At 44.5% G+C, this 20,168-nt stretch overlaps 1 protein-coding gene and 1 long non-coding RNA gene across 18 annotated transcripts in view; one reads left to right on the plus strand and one right to left on the minus strand.

Annotated features, from left to right (window-relative positions):
* Positions 1 to 20,168, plus strand: part of LOC111163512 (uncharacterized) — an 87,517-nt gene that overhangs the window by 39,955 nt on the left and 27,394 nt on the right. The window contains exons 3-4 of one of the 2 annotated variants that reach the window (XR_002641789.3): positions 833 to 910; positions 5,573 to 7,151. This is a non-coding gene — a long non-coding RNA (uncharacterized LOC111163512). Of the gene's footprint in view, positions 1 to 832; positions 911 to 5,572; positions 7,152 to 20,168 lie in introns of those variants that run through there. The other variant, XR_016387812.1, reaches the window with a different exon arrangement.
* Positions 1 to 20,168, minus strand: part of MRTFB (myocardin related transcription factor B) — a 200,553-nt gene that overhangs the window by 8,105 nt on the left and 172,280 nt on the right. For 12 of the 16 annotated variants that reach the window (XM_089896140.1, XM_089896139.1, XM_089896135.1 and 9 more), the window contains 6 exons: positions 17,923 to 18,173; positions 13,149 to 13,281; positions 11,372 to 12,358; positions 9,816 to 9,953; positions 7,162 to 7,320; positions 6,761 to 6,898 (listed from right to left, as the gene is read on the minus strand). In XM_089896140.1, coding sequence (XP_089752266.1) covers positions 6,761 to 6,898; positions 7,162 to 7,320; positions 9,816 to 9,953; positions 11,372 to 12,358; positions 13,149 to 13,281; positions 17,923 to 18,173 — 1,806 coding nt within the window. The remainder of the gene's footprint in view (positions 1 to 6,760; positions 6,899 to 7,161; positions 7,321 to 9,815; positions 9,954 to 11,371; positions 12,359 to 13,148; positions 13,282 to 17,922; positions 18,174 to 20,168) is intronic. The other 4 variants (XM_089896141.1, XM_089896133.1, XM_089896145.1 and 1 more) reach the window with 4 other exon arrangements.

A 20,168-nucleotide genomic window follows, 5' to 3' on the forward strand; every position in this document is an offset into this window, starting at 1 on the left:
TGTGTCACAGCTGGTAAGTTGACAAGAGTGAGAATGGGGTGAAAAAATTGTAAAAAATCTAAGATTTTTTTTTACCCAGCTCAGCCGACTTATACACTTATTTTCTATCACTGGTTGCATTTTGAGAGGCCTCTGACACTTTCTTTTAAAAATGTCTTTATTCATTTGCATTTATGTAAAAATATAAGGTATGTATAAAGGTGCTCATACTATATTTTTTCAGCTTTATTGACAGTTACCTGACATACAAAAAACTACACTTACGTAAAGTATACAATTTGATAAGTTTTGACATATGTATACATCGACAAAACTATCAACACAATCAAGATAATGAACACATCCATTTCCCCTAAAGTTTCCTCATGCTCTTTTGCAATGCTCCTTTCATCCCCAGGCAAACCCAGTGATCTGCTTTCCTTGATTACAGATGAATTTACGTTTTCTAGAGTTTTATATGAATGGAGTCATACAGTACGTACTTTCTTTAGCAGGGGGAGGGTAGGGGAGGCTTCTTGCATTCAACGTAATAAATTTGAGATTTAGCCATGCTGTAGAGTACAGCTGAGGAACAGCTCACTCCTTTTTCTTGCTGAGAAGTATTCCACTGTATGGAAATATCAGTTTGTTTGGATTGTTGGTATTTTTTGGCTATTACAAACAAAGTTGCTGTGAACATTTGTGTACAAGTCTTTGTATAGACACAACGCTTTCTCTTCTCTTGGGTAAATATTCAGGAATGGGATGCCAGAATCATAGGGCAGGTGTATGTTCAACTTTCTTAAGAGATGGCTGTTTTCCAAAGTGATCATATTGTTTTATATTTCCACAGCAATGGATATTTCCAGTTGTTCTCCATTCTCGTCAACACTTGGTATGGTCAGTCATTTTAATTTTAGACATCTAACAGGTGAGTAGTGGTATTGCATTGTGGTTTTAATATGCATTTCCCTAAAGAGTAATGATGTTGAGCATCTTTTCATGTGCTTACTTGTCATCTGTGTATCTTCTTTGATGAAATGTCTGTTCCAATCTTATGCTTACTCCAGAAATTCTCATGCATACTGTTTGCATGGTATATCTTTTTCCAATCACTTACTTTCAACCTGTGTCTTTGTATTTAAAGTATGCCTCTTGTAGATACATATATTAGTTATCTATTGCTGTATTACAAATTAGTCCAAAAAACCTTAGTGGCTTAAAACACTAAACAGTGATTTTCTCTCACAGTTTCTGAGGGTCAGGAATTTAGGAATGGTTTAGATGGATAGTTCTGGCGTGGGGTCTTATAGGATGTGGTAGTCAAGATGCTGGCTGGGTTACAGCCATCTCAAGGCTGGAGAATGTCCTTGTAAAGGTGACTCACTTCATGACTGACAAGGTGGTGGTGGTTGATGGGAGGCCTCAGTTCCTCTTCACATGGGCCTCTGCAGAGCGCTGCTGGACGGTCCACACGGCATGCTCCCCACAGCCAGTAGTCCAAGAGAGCGCAAGCAGGGTGGCTTTTATGACCTAGTTTCAGAAGCCACACACCATCTCTTCTGCCAATTCTATATGTTAGAAGCAAGTCACTAAGTTCAGCCCCCAGGGAGGGATGTAAAAGAATTTGCAGATGCATCTTTTTTTTTTTGCGGTACGCGGGCCTCTCCTGTTGTGGAGCACAGGCTCTGGATGCGCAGGCTCAGCGGCCATGGCTCACGGGCCCAGCCGCTCCGCGGCATGTGGGATCTTCCCGTACCGGGATCTTCCCGTACCGGGGCACGAACCCGTGTCCCCTGCATCGGCAGGCGGCTTCTCAACCACTGCGCCACCAGGGAAGCCCATTGCAGATGTATCTTAAAACCACCTCACAGCATACAGTTGGGTCTATTTTTTTATCCATTCTGATAGTTTCTGCATTTTAGTTGTATTGTTTACTTCATTAGTATGTCTTGTATAATCACTGATATGGTTAAGTTTGGATTTACCATTTTATTATTTGTTTCTATTTGTCCTGTGTTTTGTTCCTCCTTTCTTGGCCTTCAAAAAGATTGATTTTTTGAATTCTAACTTAATTTTTCTATTTTTAAAAAGTGATACTTCTTTAGTTATTACTGTAGGTATACAATATACACCCTAAATTTTGCATAGGCTACTTAATATACCATGCCATATAAAATATGAAACCCTGGTAAACATAAAGATCCATTTATTTCCTCCATCCTTATTAGTTTTTTTTTTTTTTTTTCCGATACATGGGCCTCTCACTGTTGTGGCCTCTCCCGTTGCAGAGCACAGGCTCTGGACGCGCAGGCTCAGCGGCCATGGCTCACGGGCCCAGCCGCTCCGCGGCATGTGGGATCCTCCCGGACCGGGGCACGAACCCGTGTCCCCTGCATCGGCAGGCGGACTCTCAACCACTGCGCCACCAGGGAAGCCCCTTTATTAGTTATTTTAAGTATTATAGCTATATATTTTATAAGCCCCTCAAGACAGTGTCATTTCTTATAATGCAGGTTTTCTAGTAATGAATTCTTAATTTCTCACCTGAAATTCTCTCTAGTTCACTTTCATTCTTTAAGGATATTTTTACTTGATATAGAATTGTGGGTTGACAGTGACCCCACCCCCAGCCCCCCACAAGAACTTTAAAGATGTTGTTCCATTCTTTTCATGCTTCCATAGTTTCTGATGGAAAGTCAGCCATAAATCAAATACAGTTGACCCTTGAACAACATGAGGGTTAGGGGCACTGCCCACCACCCTCAAGCAGTTGAAAATCTATGTATAACTTAATTTTTTTAAATTTATTTTTGGCTGTGTTGGGTCTTTGTTGCTGCACGTGGGCTTTCTCTAGTTGCAGTGAGTGGGGGCTACTCTTTGTTGTGGTGCGCGGGCTTCTCACTGCGGTGGCTTCTCTTGTTGCTGAGCACAGGTTCTAGGTGTGCGGGCTTCAGTAGTTGCGGTACGTGGGCTTCAGTAGTTGCAGCACGTGGGCTCTAGAGCGCAGGCTCAGTAGTTGTGGTGCACAGGCTTAGTTGCTCCGTGGCATATGGGATCTTCCCGGACCAGGGCTCGAACCCGTGTCCCCTGCATTGGCAGGAGGATTCTTAACCACGGTGCCACCAGGGAAGCCCCATGTGTAACTTCATAGTTGGCCCTCCATATCCATGGTTCCAGCCAACCACAGATTGTATAGTACTGTACTATGTATTTATTGAAACAAATCTGTGTATAATGGACCTGTGCAGTTTAAACCGTGTTGTTCAAGGGTCAAAGGTGGTTGTTAAGGGTCAACGGTAGTTGTTACCCTGTGTGTATTGTACTGCTTTGCTCTTGATGCTTTCAAGATTTGGTCTTTAAATTTGGCTTCCAGCAATTTGACTGGGATATGATGAGGCCTTCTGTTTATCCCATTTGGTGTTCACTGAGCATCTCAAAGCTGTAAACTTGTCTTTCATCATATTTGTAAAAGATTTGACCAGTATTTCTTAAAATATTTTACCTGCCTCATTCCTTTCTCTCGTCTCCTGGGACTCCTATCATACCCGTGTTAGACTGTTTGATGTTAAATAACAGGTCTCTGAGGCTCTGTTCACCTTTTTTTTTAACACATTATTGACCGGAGATGTATTAATACGTCTTTTGTTACCCGAACATTATTGACTGGAGACGTATTAATACATTTTTAGAGAGTGATACAATTAATATCACTGTGCAAAGTTGTTAGAGCATAAAATTGATCAAGGGTTCATTATACAACTTATGATTGTCCTTATCATTCACATCTCTTCCTCTGTTAGGTTTTTGTTCCAACCTTGTGTCTGTTATAAATGTAAAATTTTCGAAAGTGACGCATCGTGAAATTTTGAGTGAAGAGTTTTTCAGTGAATTTTATGCATATACTTTCTGATTGTCTGAGCGACATATACTAGTGTCTCAGAAGTTCTCATAGCACTTCAGAATATAGTTCTGATTCAGATGATCTGACTACTAGACCAACAAAAAGACAGAAAGCCTTAGTGATCGATACTGATATGGAAAGTGAAAATGAAGCTCACGGTGCTGGAGAATGCTCCTTTGCTTCTACAGAAGAGTGGATTGAAGACAACATTTCATGAAAATTAGAAGACTTTACAGGTGTGTCAGGTGTAAATACTGAATGTAATAACCCACGAAGTGGTAGTGAAATAGCAGAATTAATTTTTGGCCGGCCAAAATAAAAATTGTCAGCCACGGGCATTAATTTCTGCAAAAATCCCACGGTCAATAATGAGTTAAAATCTTTTTTTTTTCCTCTGTTATTCAGATTGGATAAATTCTATTGATCTTTCTTCAAGTTCACTTTTTTACCTCTGCCATCTCCATTCTGCTAAGATCTATAATTTTTTTCATTTCAGACACTGTAATTTTCAGTTTTAGAATTTCCATTCATTAAAAAAAAGCATTTCTATATCTGCTTACATTCTTTATCTTTTCCTTCATTACAGGTATATTTTCTTTTACATTATTGATAGTTATAATAGTTGTTTTAAAATTGTGTGTGCAAATTCTAACATTCAAATCAGCTGGGGGTTGGTCTTAGCTGATTGCCTTTTTCCCTTGAGAAAGGGTCACATTTTCCTGATTCTTTGTACATTGCCGACGTATGAACGGCTGTCGTGGATATCAAATCGTGGAGACTGTATTCTGTCATTTTTCTCAGATGAATGGTTTCTTTTGTTTTAGTAGGCGGTTAACTTGGGTTGGACTTGAACCTCAAAATGTTTCTTGGGCAGAAGTTCCAATCTCAGGTCAGATCTTTTGTCTTTAGCTGATCTGCTACGACTCTACTCCCTACCTATGTGGCTTAGGGGTCAGGCCAGAGATGTGGGCAGACAGAATCTGGGCATCTCCTCTCCCAGTTGAGAGCAACCCAGAAGGCAAGGAACCAGTCCTCTGGTTTCCCAAGGCATAAAGGCTGTGGTTTTTCTACCAGTAACCTCACCACTTAGCTTGACCCCAGAGTAAAAGCAGCAGAAAAAGGGAACTCATGCCATCTAACTCCCTCCCCTCAGTGCAGACTCATCAGAATATGACTCTTTCTAGTCACTCTTCAATGACTTCATAGAACTGCTTTTTGTGTTATGACCAGGCTTTAGAGCTGTTATCTGTGGGAAGACTGAACTGGTAGGGCCTTACTTATTAGCCAGTAGTGGAATTGGAAGTCCGAGTAAATGTATTTTAAAAACCCCAGCATCCCTGGACTTTGATGCTCAGTGGTATATAAAGAGGAACCACAGCTAGCTCCCCATCCGAACAGAACGTGACTCCCTCAGTCTAGATGCATGAACCAGAGACAGACAAAGGGCAGGGATTCCAATCAGCTCTCTTAGGTTAAGGTGAGAAGATGATTCTCTGTTGTCGTCACACTGGTGAAGGAAATGGTACAGAGTAACCTATACGTGAGAGCCAGATTTGGAAGGATTTTCTTGGAGATATGTTCCTTCTGGATGGACCAAGGGGAGCACAGCCTAGGCCAGCACCGTTGGTTTCACTTCTTTTTGCAATCTCTAAACCTGGCTTCTGAAATGTGGCTTTTCCTCACACACAGGGGCCCTGGCTGAGTCTGGAACTAAAGGAACATTTTACAGTTAGTCACCTTCCTTCGGCAGTAAGTGGATGCGAAGAAGCACGTGGAAACTGTCTGCTTCCTCGAGGAGGCAGTCTGCCCAGGCACCCTGCATGCCCTGTGTGAGTGTGCCACACCAGGCACTCTGGCCGCCATGGAGCAGTGTCTGCAGCTGCTCGCTGGGGCGACCACATAGGTCAAGGTGGCCACGGCCTCCGCTTGCACAGGAAGTGCTGAGTCCTTGGCCCCGCACAACCCCCTGCACGAGGAGGCCCCAGGGAGTTGCATGGGGACTGTGGGAGCAAGGCAAGCAGCACAACTCTACCGGTGCAACTGCTGTGGCTGTGAGAGCAGAAGGTCTACCTCTGATCAGCACACCTCTCCCTCCACTGTCAGCACCCGTGCAGTGGCATCAGGTTCACTCCCTGCATCCTCTTGTGAGGCCGGGGTTCTTTCTTGAAAGTGAGCTGAGTTTTAAGCTTTAAATAGGCAGCGAGCCCAGGAGGAGCGTTCAGGGTAAGGTCTGATGAGACTGTCGTTCTCAGCGCCTACCGGAGGCCAGGTGCTTTTACAAGCAGGAGCTCTATCTATCTTTTTCCATCTCTGGAATAGGTGCGGCTCCTCCTATTTTATCAAAGCAACAAGGCAGGCTCAGAGGAGAGGGACGCACGGTTACGAGGCGGGAATCGGTACATGGCGGGGCCGGGAGGGCCTCAGTCTGTCCCTTCCGAAGTGCATCTGCTCAAAATACGAGCAGCGTGAGCCTGCCTGGAGCAGAGGGCGATGGGCAGTCTGGAAGGCCATCTGGGCAGGAGAGGGTCAGTTTGATGCGGGCCTGACAAATGGTGGCTTTAGAAAAGGGTCCTGTATAAAATACGTGCCCTGGTCACACATACACACATCTATCCCTAACACAACCCGCCTCTGGCCCCCAGGAGAAGTTAAAGACAAACAAACACTGAAATTCTGAGTAAATAAGAACCGCAGGTTATATGGCTGCTGAAAACCGCTGGGAGTCTCCAAAGTGAATGGTATTTTGATTTTAAATAGCATTTAAAAGGCAAGCAAGGCTTACTAGTCATGAAACTTGTCTCTCCTGAGGCAAGTCCATCTTAGACCGGGGCTTCAAGCTGAAGAGGACCCACCACATCAGAGCTGCGGCCTCCTTACCTCTGGAAGGGAAGACTGGGCACTGCGCGTCTGCTTGATGGCTTCCTCGTAGCGGGGAGGGTCTTTCGTCTTGGGGACCGGGCTCCCAAACAGAGAGTGCTGGACCGCAAACTGCTGGGGCGGAGGGGGCGAGCCGGGCTGCGGCAGACAAAGGAGGAGAGTCAGCCCAGCGGCAGGCTGGCCTCCCGGGGATCCTGGGGGGTGAGGCTGAGGCGCCGGCGGGCCGGGCCACCCGCACTGTGCTGACGGCTAAGCTGCCCCGGAACAAGTACTATCCCGGGACTTTCGGCTGTTTCCCCCTGTTAATGCCGACACTCGGCCGTCCAGGCCTGAAGCCCAGGACTCTGGGATGAACCTGCACCCTGTATGTGCTGGTACCGCTGCCCCGTGGGCTGGGTTACCTTGTTGGGAGGGTTGGGGCCGTTCTGCAGGGACGGAAGTGGCGTGCTTCTGGGTTGAAGGATGCTGCTGTTTGTCTTGTTGATAAAGGGCTGCTGCACCGCTGGAGCGGGTGGTCTCTGATACGGAAGAACTGTATTGGATGCTGAGTTTGTGAAAACCTGTAATGAATAAATATTTGCCCATCATCAATTTGTTCTTCTGCTCTTCCTAATAAAGAAAACCACATTTTAGAACAGGGGTTCGGGACTTCCCTGGTGGTGCAGTGGTTAAGAATCTGCCTGCCAATACAGGGGACATGGGTTCAAGCCCTGGTCTGGGAAGATCCCACATGCCGCGGAGCCACTAAGCCCGTGCGCCACAACTACTGAAGCCTGCGCTCTAGAGCCCAAGTGCAGCCAAAAAAAAAAAAAAAAAAAAAATAGAACAGGGGTTGGCAAATGCTTTCTGTGAAAGCCACGGAGCATATAGTTTAGGGCCGGGCGCTGTGAGCAGCTGCTGTAACTGCTTGCCCTGCCCTGCGGCCCCCACAGGCCGCGATTCCCTAGCGTCACTGGTCTCTGTCGTGGACAGCAGCAGGGACAGTGCGCTGTGGGCAAGCTCAGTATGATTCTCCTCATTTGCTCTCAGGGCTCTTTCGCTCATAGCTGCCAAGCCCACCTCTCTCTTCCAGCCTTGCTCCCAGGTGCCAAAGCCACACTTGTAACATTTACAAACACGCATTTGGGACGTCTCAAAGTTAATATGTTCCAAATTAAACTTTCCCCTTTCTTCCCACTGCCCCCAGCCTCTGCGCAAAAATAATTCTTGGTTTTGCCTTTATTTATTTTTGAAACTTAGGTAAAGGGAGCCCTCAGCGCTCACACGTCTCAGACACGCCTCCTGGGTCGGGACCTGTGGTCTGCTGTCCTGATCCGGGTCCTCACTATCCATCACTGGAAAACTGCCACTGCTGTCTACCTGCGCCTACCTGCCTGTCAGCCCTCTGCCATGATGACAGTCTCAACACACACACACACACACACACACACACACACACACACACAGAGCTGCAATCGAGTCCCTCCTACACTCACTGGCTCTTCTTTTTTGGGGTAAAATCCTCATCTTTGGCTGGCATGTCAACCTTCTCACTACCTGGCCCCTTTTCCATCCTAACTGAAAGGCCACACGTGCTGTGGCCACACTCAATTTTCCACTTTTCTGAAAATTTCTCCAAATCCTTGCAAGGCCTCATTTAAAATCTGCCCCCTTCTGAGAAGCTGTTTTCTGCTTTGTCAGGCAGAGGTGAGAACTTCTTCCTGTGGAATTACAAAGTGTGTTGTTTAGCTCCCATCAAGAGCCAAAGGTTTTAGGGCCTGTTGCAAATGTATGGCCATAACGTTGATTTTGTAACTGTATTTCACAGAACTGGTTTGCTCATAAAAATTTTAATATACTTTATACTACTAGTATTCTGAAAGAGAAAAACTTAACTATATATTTTTTACTGTAAATGTGTATAAGTATTCCTTAAGCATGAAAGTGTGTGTGTGTGTGTGTGTGTGTGTGTGTGTGTGTGTGTGTATCCCCCCAAACAGTACAACTTCTCTGGGTGATAAGTTCTATAACTATATTCTTCTTATTTACCCATCTATATGTTTTCTCTCTCCTCCCTCAAAGAAAACTGTCTTACCATTTGAATATTCACTAAGTTTCTTACTGAACTGTTATTTTTGGGCCCACCTCTAACTCCTTGCTCACTGCACTCCTCAGAGGAGATTCCAAGACAGCATGTGTGTTAACGTGACTGTCGCTGTCCCAAGAGGTCATTTCTGTCTGTTCCTCAAGTTGTTTTTGTCTTAGCCCAGAGGGTTCACGCCAGCCTGGGGCATATCTACAGGTATACCTAATTATCGAGGTTCTTTTACACTGAAGATTAAAACTCTGGGATTAATCATTCTCAAGGATTAAAACAGTAAGATCTACTTTTGAGGCCTTAAGATTTTTCTGGCGAGGAGATGGGCACATAGCTCCACCTACTGGATAAGAGGGAGTCTGGGTGACTTTTGGGGCTCTTCAGCAGAACTCTTAGTAGAAGTCCTGTAGAGGACACTGAGCCCTAGATCAGCACCATCATTTTAAAGATGGGGAAAATGACACTCAGACGGTACATGAATCCTGCATAAGGCACAACACAGAGGAAGTGGTGAGCCAGAATGCCAGCCAGACCTAGGCCGCCTGGCTCTTAATCCCTGAGAAGGCAAACTCTTAAAAATATGTAAAGATCTCACTCAAGATAAACAATTCAACAAGTGTCTTTTTCACCTTCAAATACCTTTTCCCAGGGCACTTTTCTTCCCCCCACAAAATGATTACTTTGAAAAGAAAATTTAAAACCTAGAAAATTCTATATATGAGGATTGAAAAAATAGTTTTGAAACTTTTCTTGGAAAAGGGGCTTAACTGTTAAGATGAGCTATCTTTTAGTAATAAAGAACTCTTTCTGCAGCCAAATGGCATCTAACCCAAAGCTAACCCGGTGGGAGACGGATCACAGAAAAGAACAAACAGGAGCTTCCCACGGAGGAGGCTCCTATAAAGATGCTTGTTGAACGTTCAGCGGATGACAGTACAAAAATCAGCAACAGTCTGTCACTTATTAGCATCCACCAACCTTTCTGACTTGCTGAGGTTGACTGAGCACATGTGGTGTGAAAGTGTCTTGTTTCTGAGGTGCAGCCTGGGCCAGGCCTGAGGACAAGGTGGCAGTTGCTATCTGAGGCTGAGCCTGGATGCCTGTTTGTGGTGGAGTCTAGGAGGGGAAAAAAAAAAAAATCAAATGAATTGTCAAAATCGAGGTTAGAATGAAGAGTTTAGATGTGGAATAACTGGTCACTTGGGGATCACATCTAAAAAAAAAATAAGATGAAATGTTTATAGATACACACTCCAATTCATTGGCACATAAATTTGAACCTTTGTTTGAAACCAGAGAGTTAAACACCAGACCAGTTATTTCCATGCTCTTACTGTTTCGTAAGTGGCTAAGATTTTCATTTGAAAATTTGGGGAAAATAGATGACTGAAGTCAAAAGAACCTACAGCAGCTCTACACATAATATAGGTCAGGTGTTATAATAATAATTTTAATAGCAGCAAGGAAACTTGTGAGGCCTGACTGTGCAAATTCCTGCTTTTAAGCTGCAATATGTGCTCCCTATGGGAGAGCCAGCCACGGGCTGGGCGCTCACAGGCCCAGAATAAAACGTAATTCCTGTTCCTCGAACATCAACTCTAGTGGAAGAGCTGGACAGGAAAACAAATGTTTAGGAAAGCTGTATCACAGAGCAGACTTTCAGTTTCAGACACTCTAAAGATGAAACAGGGGAGTTAGGACTTCAGAACATGCCGAGGGCCCTTGGGTCAGGCCTCCTAAGCCCGGGGGTACAAGACTGCTCCTCTCTGGGTGGTCAGGGTAGAGAAGCAGGACTCCAAATGGTTTCTGTGTACCGTGGCCCACATTTTGTTTGAAAAAAACCTTCCATAATCGAGTTGCACAGAAATGGCTGCAGGCAATGCTGGCATAAAAGTAAACTTCATGCTCACCAGTGTTTCATCGTTTCTCAACACCAGCCTCACTCCTGAATCTGTGGTCGCATTCTCCTTAGTTTAGGCATCTTCACCTCAGCGGTGGCTTTTAAGAACTACATTTAGGAGGCAGAGCACAGGAGTGGGCGTGAGAGCGAGAGCTCTGCAGTCTGAGGCCTCGGCTTGAGTGCCAGCTCTGACCTTGGACAACTTATTAAACCTCTGAAGCCCTCGGTTTCCTTTCTAGAAGGGGGCTTTCTCACTTGGGTCTTCTGGGAGAAGGGAGGATTAAATGAAGCATGCCATCTAAAGTATCTGATGCTGTGCCTAGAACACTCAGGACAGTAGCTGTCATCATTATGAGAATGCCACTGGTATTTTAAAATGTCTACACATAATAATACTGTGCTAGGGGTGAAAGGCAGCAGAAAGGGAAAAGCACCCTTTGTTTGTTTTTACTATATAAAAACAGTGCTAGCTGTTTGCGTTTGTGAATAACCCCCCAACACGTGCACACATTTCCTGCAACCGTGAAGCCTGACTTGGCTGCACTTATGAAGCAGCTCAGCTCTGAAATCTCCATAAGCAATTCCTGGTCCATGCAAACTGTAAGGCAAAGGAGTTAGAAGACACACTTCACACCTGGAGTTTGAGGCTGCCTACTGGGAGCTGCACTGAGGTGACACCGGAGCCCTGGATGGACACGGGGAGCAGCAGCTGCGTGGTGTGCGTGGTCAGTAAAGCCTGTGGCTGAGCCACCCCGGCGGGCGGCTGGCCCTGGGAACTCACGTAAAACTGCGGGACGAGGCTTGGTGGCTCGGCCGGGGCCACGGGGACCTCTTGCTTGATCACTATGGCCTTTTTGGCAACGAGGGTCTGGCCGGCCACTAGGCTGGGGCCGTCGGGGACCAGGGCCTCGTCCTTGGCAGCGGGAGCAGTGCCGCCCCGAGCCTGGTCTGACTTGGGGACTGGAGGGGCCGGGGTGCTGGGCGGGGGCTCCAGTGGCCGCTGCTGCTGCCCTCGTTTCTCCACCTCCAGCTGCATCTTCAGAACTTCCACGAGCTTCTGCTCTTGTTCCAGTTTCCGCTTCAGCTCTTCGATCTGCTTCTCTTTCTCCTGGAGCTTGCGGTCCTTCTCGGCCGCGTCGAGCTCCAGGGTGGACAGCGTGCTGCTGGTGGGGCTGAGGCTGTCCTCCGTACTCGTGGCTCGCAGAGGCGACGAGCACAGGAACTGCGACGGGGACATCATGGTCATGATCTCGGTGAACGTGTCCGCCACGCTCGCGTCCTCGGCGCTGAGACTGGACTGTTCCGAGGGTGCGGGTGAGATGGGCAGCGGGGAGCTAACACTGTCCACGTGGGCTGTGCTGCTGGATCCAGCGGATGGCAGCTCTCCCTTGAAAGTGGAGCCTGAGCTGCTCACAGAGTTCTGCAGTGTTGTCACTGGCAGGGCCATGGTAACTTCCGGGTTACTGGGGACGATGGCAGATGTGGACAGGGCCACGATGCCACTGGTAGCAGCACCACCGCTGTTCATTTCCTGGTAGGGTTTCAGGCGTTCAATGAGGTCCAGTTTGGTGCCTGACACCGGAAGACCCCTTAACTTCAGTTCTGTCTTCAGCTCCGACACCTGAAGTACAAACAAATGAGATCTCTTTTTTCGTATTATGACCTTCTCACAAACCTTCAGTGCACTTTTGAGATGGAAAAGGTGACTACATCTGTCAGACATCTCCGTATTACTACATATATGAAAGTGGGACAGTTCCTTTTTCTTTTTTTTTAACACACAAAAACACACAGAGCTGTAGACCTAAAGGACTCGAAAGGCCAGTGATAAAGCAAGGGTTATTAGAGGGTAATTCCTTTACTATATCAGAAGATTTATTACCAGAAATGATGATGCTAACAGTTACATTTATTGAGTAATTACCATGTGCCAGACACTGCCAGAAGTGCTTTACTCTTTCCGTTACTCTTCACATGAGGTCCAGGTATTATGATTCCCGTTTTACAGATGGGGAGAGGGTGCATCGCTAGTGCAAGCTACCGCAGATAACAGAAGGCTGAGCGGGGGTAGAGCCCAGGAAGGATGGCCCTGGAGATCGTGTTCTTAACTGTTACATTTTCCTGCTTCTCCCGAACTTGGCAACGAATAGGGAAGAAAAAAATCTGCTTCTGGAGTTAGGAGTGGTGTGGTGCTTGCACAAGGCATTTGCTCAATAAGTGGAGATTTATTCCTGGTCACTTTAAAGGAAACTTAATGGACGCAGAAAGAAAGTACCTCTAATAAAGGTTATCCTATTGGTGGTAAAGGTGAATATCTATTAGGAGCTACCTACACCTGCTAGGCAAATCTGGCAAATCATTTACATTTTTGTGGTACTTATGGGTGAAGAAACCCCACTTGCAATGATCACCTTTAAGTCATCCAAGCTAGAAGGCAGAGGCCCTGGCTTTCTCATAGGAGCAGATGTATTCTGTCTTGGTGTGTTAGATGTGGTGTTGTTCAAAGCTGGATTCCCACTGTTGTTATTCTTGTCATTGAGTGGCCTTCAAAGGAAAAAGAAAGTTAGAGTTTCTAATAACATAATTTCTGGGATTGACATTGCTCCTGCTAACAATCTGTTAACTTACGAAGAGAAAAATACCTGGTCATGGATTGGCAGACTCAATATGGTAGAGACGTCAGTCAAATTTGACCCCAGTCAAAATCCCTGCAGGTTTTGTGTGTTGTTTGCTTGCTTGGTAGAAATTTAGAAGGTGATTCAAAGCTTTATATGGAAATGCAAAGGACCAAGAACGGCCATGACAACTTTGAAGTAAAAAAGCAAAGCTGGAAGCATCATACCACCAGATATCAAAATTTATGGTGATGCTGATGCAAGGACAGAACAACAGACAAATGGGAGAGATCAGAGAATCCAGAAACAGACCCCCAAGTACAAGGACCCTCAAGTCATCACAAAGGCGACACTGCAGTGTGGTGGTTCTTCTCATAAATGCTAATTAGGCTAAATTGGATATTCACACAGAGCAGAACAGGGCTTCTGATCAACCCCTACCCTCACACCATCCCAAAACCTAAATGTGAATTGGAAAACAAACTTTGAGAAGAAAACTTAGGATAATATCTTCATAGCCTTTGATAAGCAAAGATTTCTTAGATAGGACACAAAAAGTACTCACTAAAAAGGATATCTTTCAGAGGGTGAAAAGTCAAGCCCCAGGAGAAGATTTTGTAATACGTACTTCTGACAAAAGCCTCATCTAGAATACACACAGAAGTCTTGCAAATTAGTAAGAAAAAGAAAAGCCCAATGGGAAATTGGGAAAATCGTGAACAAGCATATCACAAGAAAGTATATCCAAATGGTCGATAAATATGTGAACAAGTGCTTAACCTCATTAGGTATGAATTACAGAACAGACAACAATAAAAATTAACTGCTGCTGTCTGCATCAGGAAAGATGCATCTCACAAACATAATGTTGAGTGGAACTGACCTATGGGATAGGAGTCAGGACAGTCACTGCGGGGGATGCAAGGTAGTGGTAATGGAACGGACAGTGCTCCGTTTCTGGATTTAGGTGGTTACAGGAGTGTGCTTCCTTTGGCATCCATTTTCACTTATGATTTATGGACTTCTCTACCATACACTACATTTTTAAAAGCTTATTTAAGAAATATTGGTGAATCTGTTGCACTAATTTCCCGAAACTCCTTTCCACGTCAAAGCCAGGTCCTCCCGACCCCTTCCGACTGTAATACTCCTGGCAACAACGGCATTTCCTTTTCTGGCTGGTTGATATTCATTAAAGAAAGGTGCACATGGTGGTTGATACTGTACAGCCAATTCCAGTGCAGCCTCGGGCTTCACTGTCAGTGTGAGCTTTGGTACTGAAGCCAAAGAGACCCTGAATTCCATGTTTTGAAATAGGGATCTAGGTCATGGTGCCTATGGGGCGAGGTCCATGGCTGGATGAGCTTTCTCAAATGGGTTTTAGGAAGCCTGTGTTTGAAGCCAGTTCTGGCCTTGTCAACAGCTAATTCTTGACATACATTTGAGTCTTTTTAAACCTGACTGCATTTTGCTGAAATTAAATACTTGAAGTATTCGAAATGAAGTTTCTTGAAGTTTGGAGGAAATGACAAATATTTGAAAATGTATCACTATTCTTTCTAAAAATTCAACTTTTAAATCTTATTTTAGAATTACAAAAAGATTTCATTTTAATCATTGTTTCTCAGCCTTATATTCATTATTGTCCCCCCGAGAAGCCTTTTTAGACATTTTTTCCCTAATCACTCTCCCTATGAAATTTTAATACCGTAGATGTACTGCACTTTTGTCCACATACTATGTATGTATGTCTATTCTTTATTAAATAAAAAGTGTAAAATTCCCTCCAAGGAACTTCTGCTCCTTTGCGAATGATAGGCTCTCCTTGAGAATGCATGATTTAAATTAATTATTCTATTCATGCTGTCTTTTTGGTTGAGATTCTACAATACTCTACTTGTTACTACGATTAACAGTACAGTGTTGAATTCAACTTTTAAAATAACTGAAATAAGTTGGTCTATTTTTTTTCCCTAATCAACCAGAGGGAAAAAAGGGGGATGGATGCCTGATGAATGTGATCACTGTGTAGCTGAGGATCCTGAGGTCCAGAGACCCTCCAGGACCCTTCCTTTCCGTCAGCGTGTGGCCACTCTGGGACTAAGACCCCATGTCTTCAGGCTCTTGCTTCTTCCAAGATACCAAAGGGCTGTGTTATCAGTAAAATTCCACCGCTGTGGGCACTAGAGAACTGCCACATTCAGTTTCTTGTATGGAATTTCGGTAAAAAGAAACAATGTGTTAGAAAATAACATCTCCATTTTTAGGACCTGGAAATTAAACAAAACAGGCATTCCCTCTTTGGCTGGTGCAATAAGACACAAAAATGAGGGCTCCTTCTTCCTCCTAGTTCTTGGATCTTTTTGGATGATGCCTTCCTGGGGCAGAAGGCTTGGTTACTTCAGTGGCAGGAATGTCTGAGGAGGAGAGGGGGACTGAAGCCTTCACGGAAACACAAAGAACTTCAGAGTTCAGGTACCTCACACCTCAGATGTTTTCTTCCCATCTACAAAGTTGGCCCCATACAGACAATTTCTTGCATTACAGAAAAGACTATTTCATGGACAGACACCACCTTTTATGGGATTTGCAGTTAAGTTTCCTCATCTGGGAACGGGATCAGGAATAACATCAACTCCTCTGAGGGTCACTGTGAGGGGGATGCTGAGCACACGCTCAGGCACCCAGAGTGGCACCTACACGGGAGCCATCGTTGCCGTTATCCTCACTGGTGCCCAGTGGTGGTGACGGTGGGGGCCGCCTCCCCGGGTCCTGGATGAAGCTGTAGAGCAGCGGTGGTTTGTCTTTGATACTCGTCCAGTTCTCTGGCCTTCCCTGGGTCCCTTCCAATGTCAACAGCTCTCTCAGGCCTGCTTGCTCTTAAAATAATAACATGCTACAAAAATTCTTTCTTCCTTCATCTCTGTGCCCTGGTGTTTTCGATTTAAGTACTTCACAGGAAGGCCTGAATGACTAATAGGTCTAATCTTCCTCAAGATATTTGTATCTTACAAGGAAAAAGTGAATTGTTAATTATTAGCGTATGAGGAGATATTTCTTGAGGAGCTTTTTAGTAAGTCTTAATCCTTTTCTACTCCTAGAAAATAGGGGCTCTCCATGGAGGAGTGCTCAGCCTACGTGTGGAAAACAGAAGTAAAGCTTCTATAGATCATGTAATCATAAACTGAGTGCATGGATCACAGAGTATCATTTTTCCCTGTCATGAGATTTTGGATCTTTTTCTAAAGTTCCTTTTCTCGAGTTGACTGTAAATATTCCTTTTTCCTGAAAAGTGAATGAAATGAAGGACAGAGTCCTTGCATTTTTATCTGTTTCCCAGAAAAGTGTACTGAGGATTTGTTATCTAGAGATTTCCTCTAGTACATAATTAAAATTAGCTGTGCATGTCCTGCTATGAATTCAGTCTCAGAAATCGTCAGAACTTACCCCCTTCTGTCCCTCCTGATTGGGCTCAAACTTTGGAAACATGTTCCTTCTTCACAGTTATCGCTCACCAAGACCTTTTACTGTCTTTTGAAACATCTGTCACCTGTTCCTGCCTTCCCATTATCAGTGCCCTTTCAACTTCTTGCATCTACTTTATCACAGAGTTTCTAACTGGTTTTCCTATGTCCAGACTCCCCTCCAATACTGGTGTCAAACTGTTCTTTCATGCATTTTGATTTTACCATGTCATTGTGGCCCTCTGAAACATCCACTGTATCAAGATTAAAGTCGTCCCAACTTCATGTTCCTCTAGACATTGGCTCTACTCAAATCTGTCTTCCACTTTTCTTAAAAACTAACCACATTCTTTATTCGGGCCTTTTTTCCTCACCATGTAATAAATAGGCATTGTTGGCTCTATACTTGCACTCAGATCATTCCTCTTTGCTTGGAAGGCTCCTTCCCAAGGTTCAGGCCCTTTCCCATGTAAATATCCCGCCTTTTTCATAGAGCTTTCCCTGACCACTGCAGCCTCCAGCTTTTATGCTCCTCCGTCCTTTTTTTTTAAACTGGTTATACCAGGTTTACACTTTTTTTTTTTGCGGTACGCGGGCCTCTCACCGTTGTGGCCTCTCCCGTTGCGGAGCACAGGCTCCGGACGCGCAGGCTCAGCGGCCATGGCTCACGGGCCCGGCCACTCCGCGGCATGTGGGATCCTCCTGGACCGGGACACGAACCCGTGTCCACTGCATCGGCAGGCGGACTCTCAACCACTGTGCCACCAGGGAAGCCCACCAGGTTTACACTTTTTATGCTTTTCTCATAGCATCTAATACTATTCAGGTAAAGAACAGGCAGATCTTTCCTGGATGAATAATTGTGAAAAGTCATTTCTAACTTGAAAGGTTCAGAACCTGTTCTGGAGGACAAAAAAATGGACTGGAAGGGAGGCTATTCTCACTGTGCTGGCTTCAGACACTGTGTGAGCTTTGATGGTAATAAAATGAAAAGAATCACTGAGCACAAGTAAATCACAACATCCAACCTTTAGCAACTAATGGTCCCTCATCAACCACCACAGTCCACCCCGCTTTAAGGAGCCGGCCTCGACCCCAGCCCGTACTTGAGTGGCGCAGGCAGGATGGTCTGGTAGTTGTAGTGCTGCTGCTGCTGCTGGCTGAGGATCTGCAGCTGCAGGAAGAGCTGCTGCTGCTGGAGCAGCCGGGCGTAGTTGGAGTCCATGGGCGGCTCGCTCTTCTCCCCCTTCTGATCTGGCGGGATGTACTGGTGGTACTTCAGCTTCTTCACCCGGGGCTTCGGGTCCTTGCACTTTTTGCTACGGTGCTTGTCATTTGGATTCTTGGGATGGCTTTGCTATTTTCGAGAAAAAGACAGTAAGAAAATTCTAAGAGAATGCAATCCATTGTACTGTGTGCCTAACTGATTTGAAAAGAAAACGCAATGCACCTTGGAAATCGGTGTCGCTGCTCTGGAGAGCAATATACTAAATATGTTTCAAGAGCTGTGAGAACATCCGAGTACTCCCTGTGAGCAAAAATCTTGCTCCTAAGGACTGACTTCTCCTGATGCATTGGTCCCTTAGACTAAGGACAAGATGCTCAGCTCAGCATTATCTATTCAAGTTCAACAAACATTTACTTTGGGTCTCCTGTGTAGATATTGCCTAGTACTTACATATACTATCTCCTAGTGAAAAACAGGTCTCACACTAAATATACAATAGGGAAAAGATTAAGTATACTTCACCATAACTATGTCATATTTTATGGTCATTAAAAAAAAAATTTATGGTGAATATGTAAAAGCAGAAAAATGCTTCTAATGGGAATAAAGCAGAATATAAAGCCATGAATTTCTATGGCAAATATGCAGAAAAAAGAATACTGAGTAATGTGAATATGAATTTTTAAAAAATTTTCCAAAAATATTACATTTTTATTTTGAAAATGGGGTGTGAGACCCTGTCTTATGATTAAGAATCAGAAGACTTTTCTGAGTTCTTTTCACCTCCTCCATTTATAAGTTATCAGATCACTTTCTACTTTTTAGTATTCAAATTGTAAGATAACTTCATCTGAAAAAAAAAAAGTCCGCCAACAAAACAAAGCAGCACAAAACAACAAGGTAGAAGATTATTTCTAAGATGCTTTAGGTAAAATACCCAACTTAGTGAGAAAACTCTGAGAAGTACTAAATTAAATATAGCCATCAGTGTGATCATGTTATGTAAGTTCACATTCAAAGAATTAGGACATTGCAAAAAAACCCAGACAATAGAAATAAAGAAGAAAAGAAAAATCACCATATTCTGTATATCAGAAATCGTCACTATTAATATTTACTTTTTACTGCTTGGCCATCTCTCTTCAGTTGAACTGGCTTCCTTGTTCAGTGACGTTCAATTTTCTGCCCACAGATGTCCTCACAGCTACTCCCTCACCCCCTTTAGATCTCTGCCCAAATGTCATCTGCTTATTTGACCAGAGCACTCTACTTAAAACAGAAACGTCTCCCCTTGCCTCCATCCCCGATCTTCACCACCCGACACACTCTGTGTTTTATGTCTGTTCACCTCCAGCTCCTGCCCAAGGCGGAGGTACTGTGATGTTTTCTTCACTGCTTTATCTACTCCTCGTACCCAGAGCAGCACCTGGCTGGCACCTTCTGGTGCACACAGAAGGTGCTCTATAAATATCTGCTGAATTAATGACTGATAAATGTGTGTATGCTAGTTAGAAACCACTTGAATTATCAGGCACTTAAAATACGTCACAATGTTAGAAAATATTCTTGTCGCTAAAACAGCCTCCTCCTGCAGTCTCACAATATTAATCAACTCACTGTCATCTGCTTATTTTATCAATAATAAATTTTATTTCTAATCTTTTCAGACTGATCATAAAATGAATGGGGTCTGGGTTAAGAAGGGTTGACTATAATTGTTATGTAATAAAACAAGACCCAGACACAGTCAAGAAGGGGACAGAAATATAATAACCAGCATTCCTCAGACTAAATTGGCTGTTACCTGTTAGCCTGCACATGTCTATGCTCTTAGGACTGAGGATGGGAAATAGCTTTCCTCATAGAAAAGCCCCAAAGAATTGTGGTCTGTTTCCTAATGTGTACCTATCCTTTCCTCTACTGGCAGAGTTCCCAGCATAGTCTACTCAACCCCTCGGTCTCACATTCTTAAACAATGTCTTTTGCTCTAGAACTAAAGCCCTCCTTAAAGACAGACACTAGTGAGGAGCAGAAATTCAGAGAGCAGGAGAGGCAGCGAACAAATTCTCAGTATCTGCAGGGAAAGACGGGTTGGCATTCGAACCCCCTTTGTGCTATTGGTGG

The sequence above is a fragment of the Delphinapterus leucas genome, chromosome 15, assembly GCF_059928025.1.
Source record: "Delphinapterus leucas isolate spDelLeu-1000000601 "Yukka" chromosome 15, BTC_Dleu_Yukka2, whole genome shotgun sequence".
In the NCBI taxonomy this organism is placed as follows: Eukaryota; Metazoa; Chordata; class Mammalia; order Artiodactyla; family Monodontidae; genus Delphinapterus; species Delphinapterus leucas.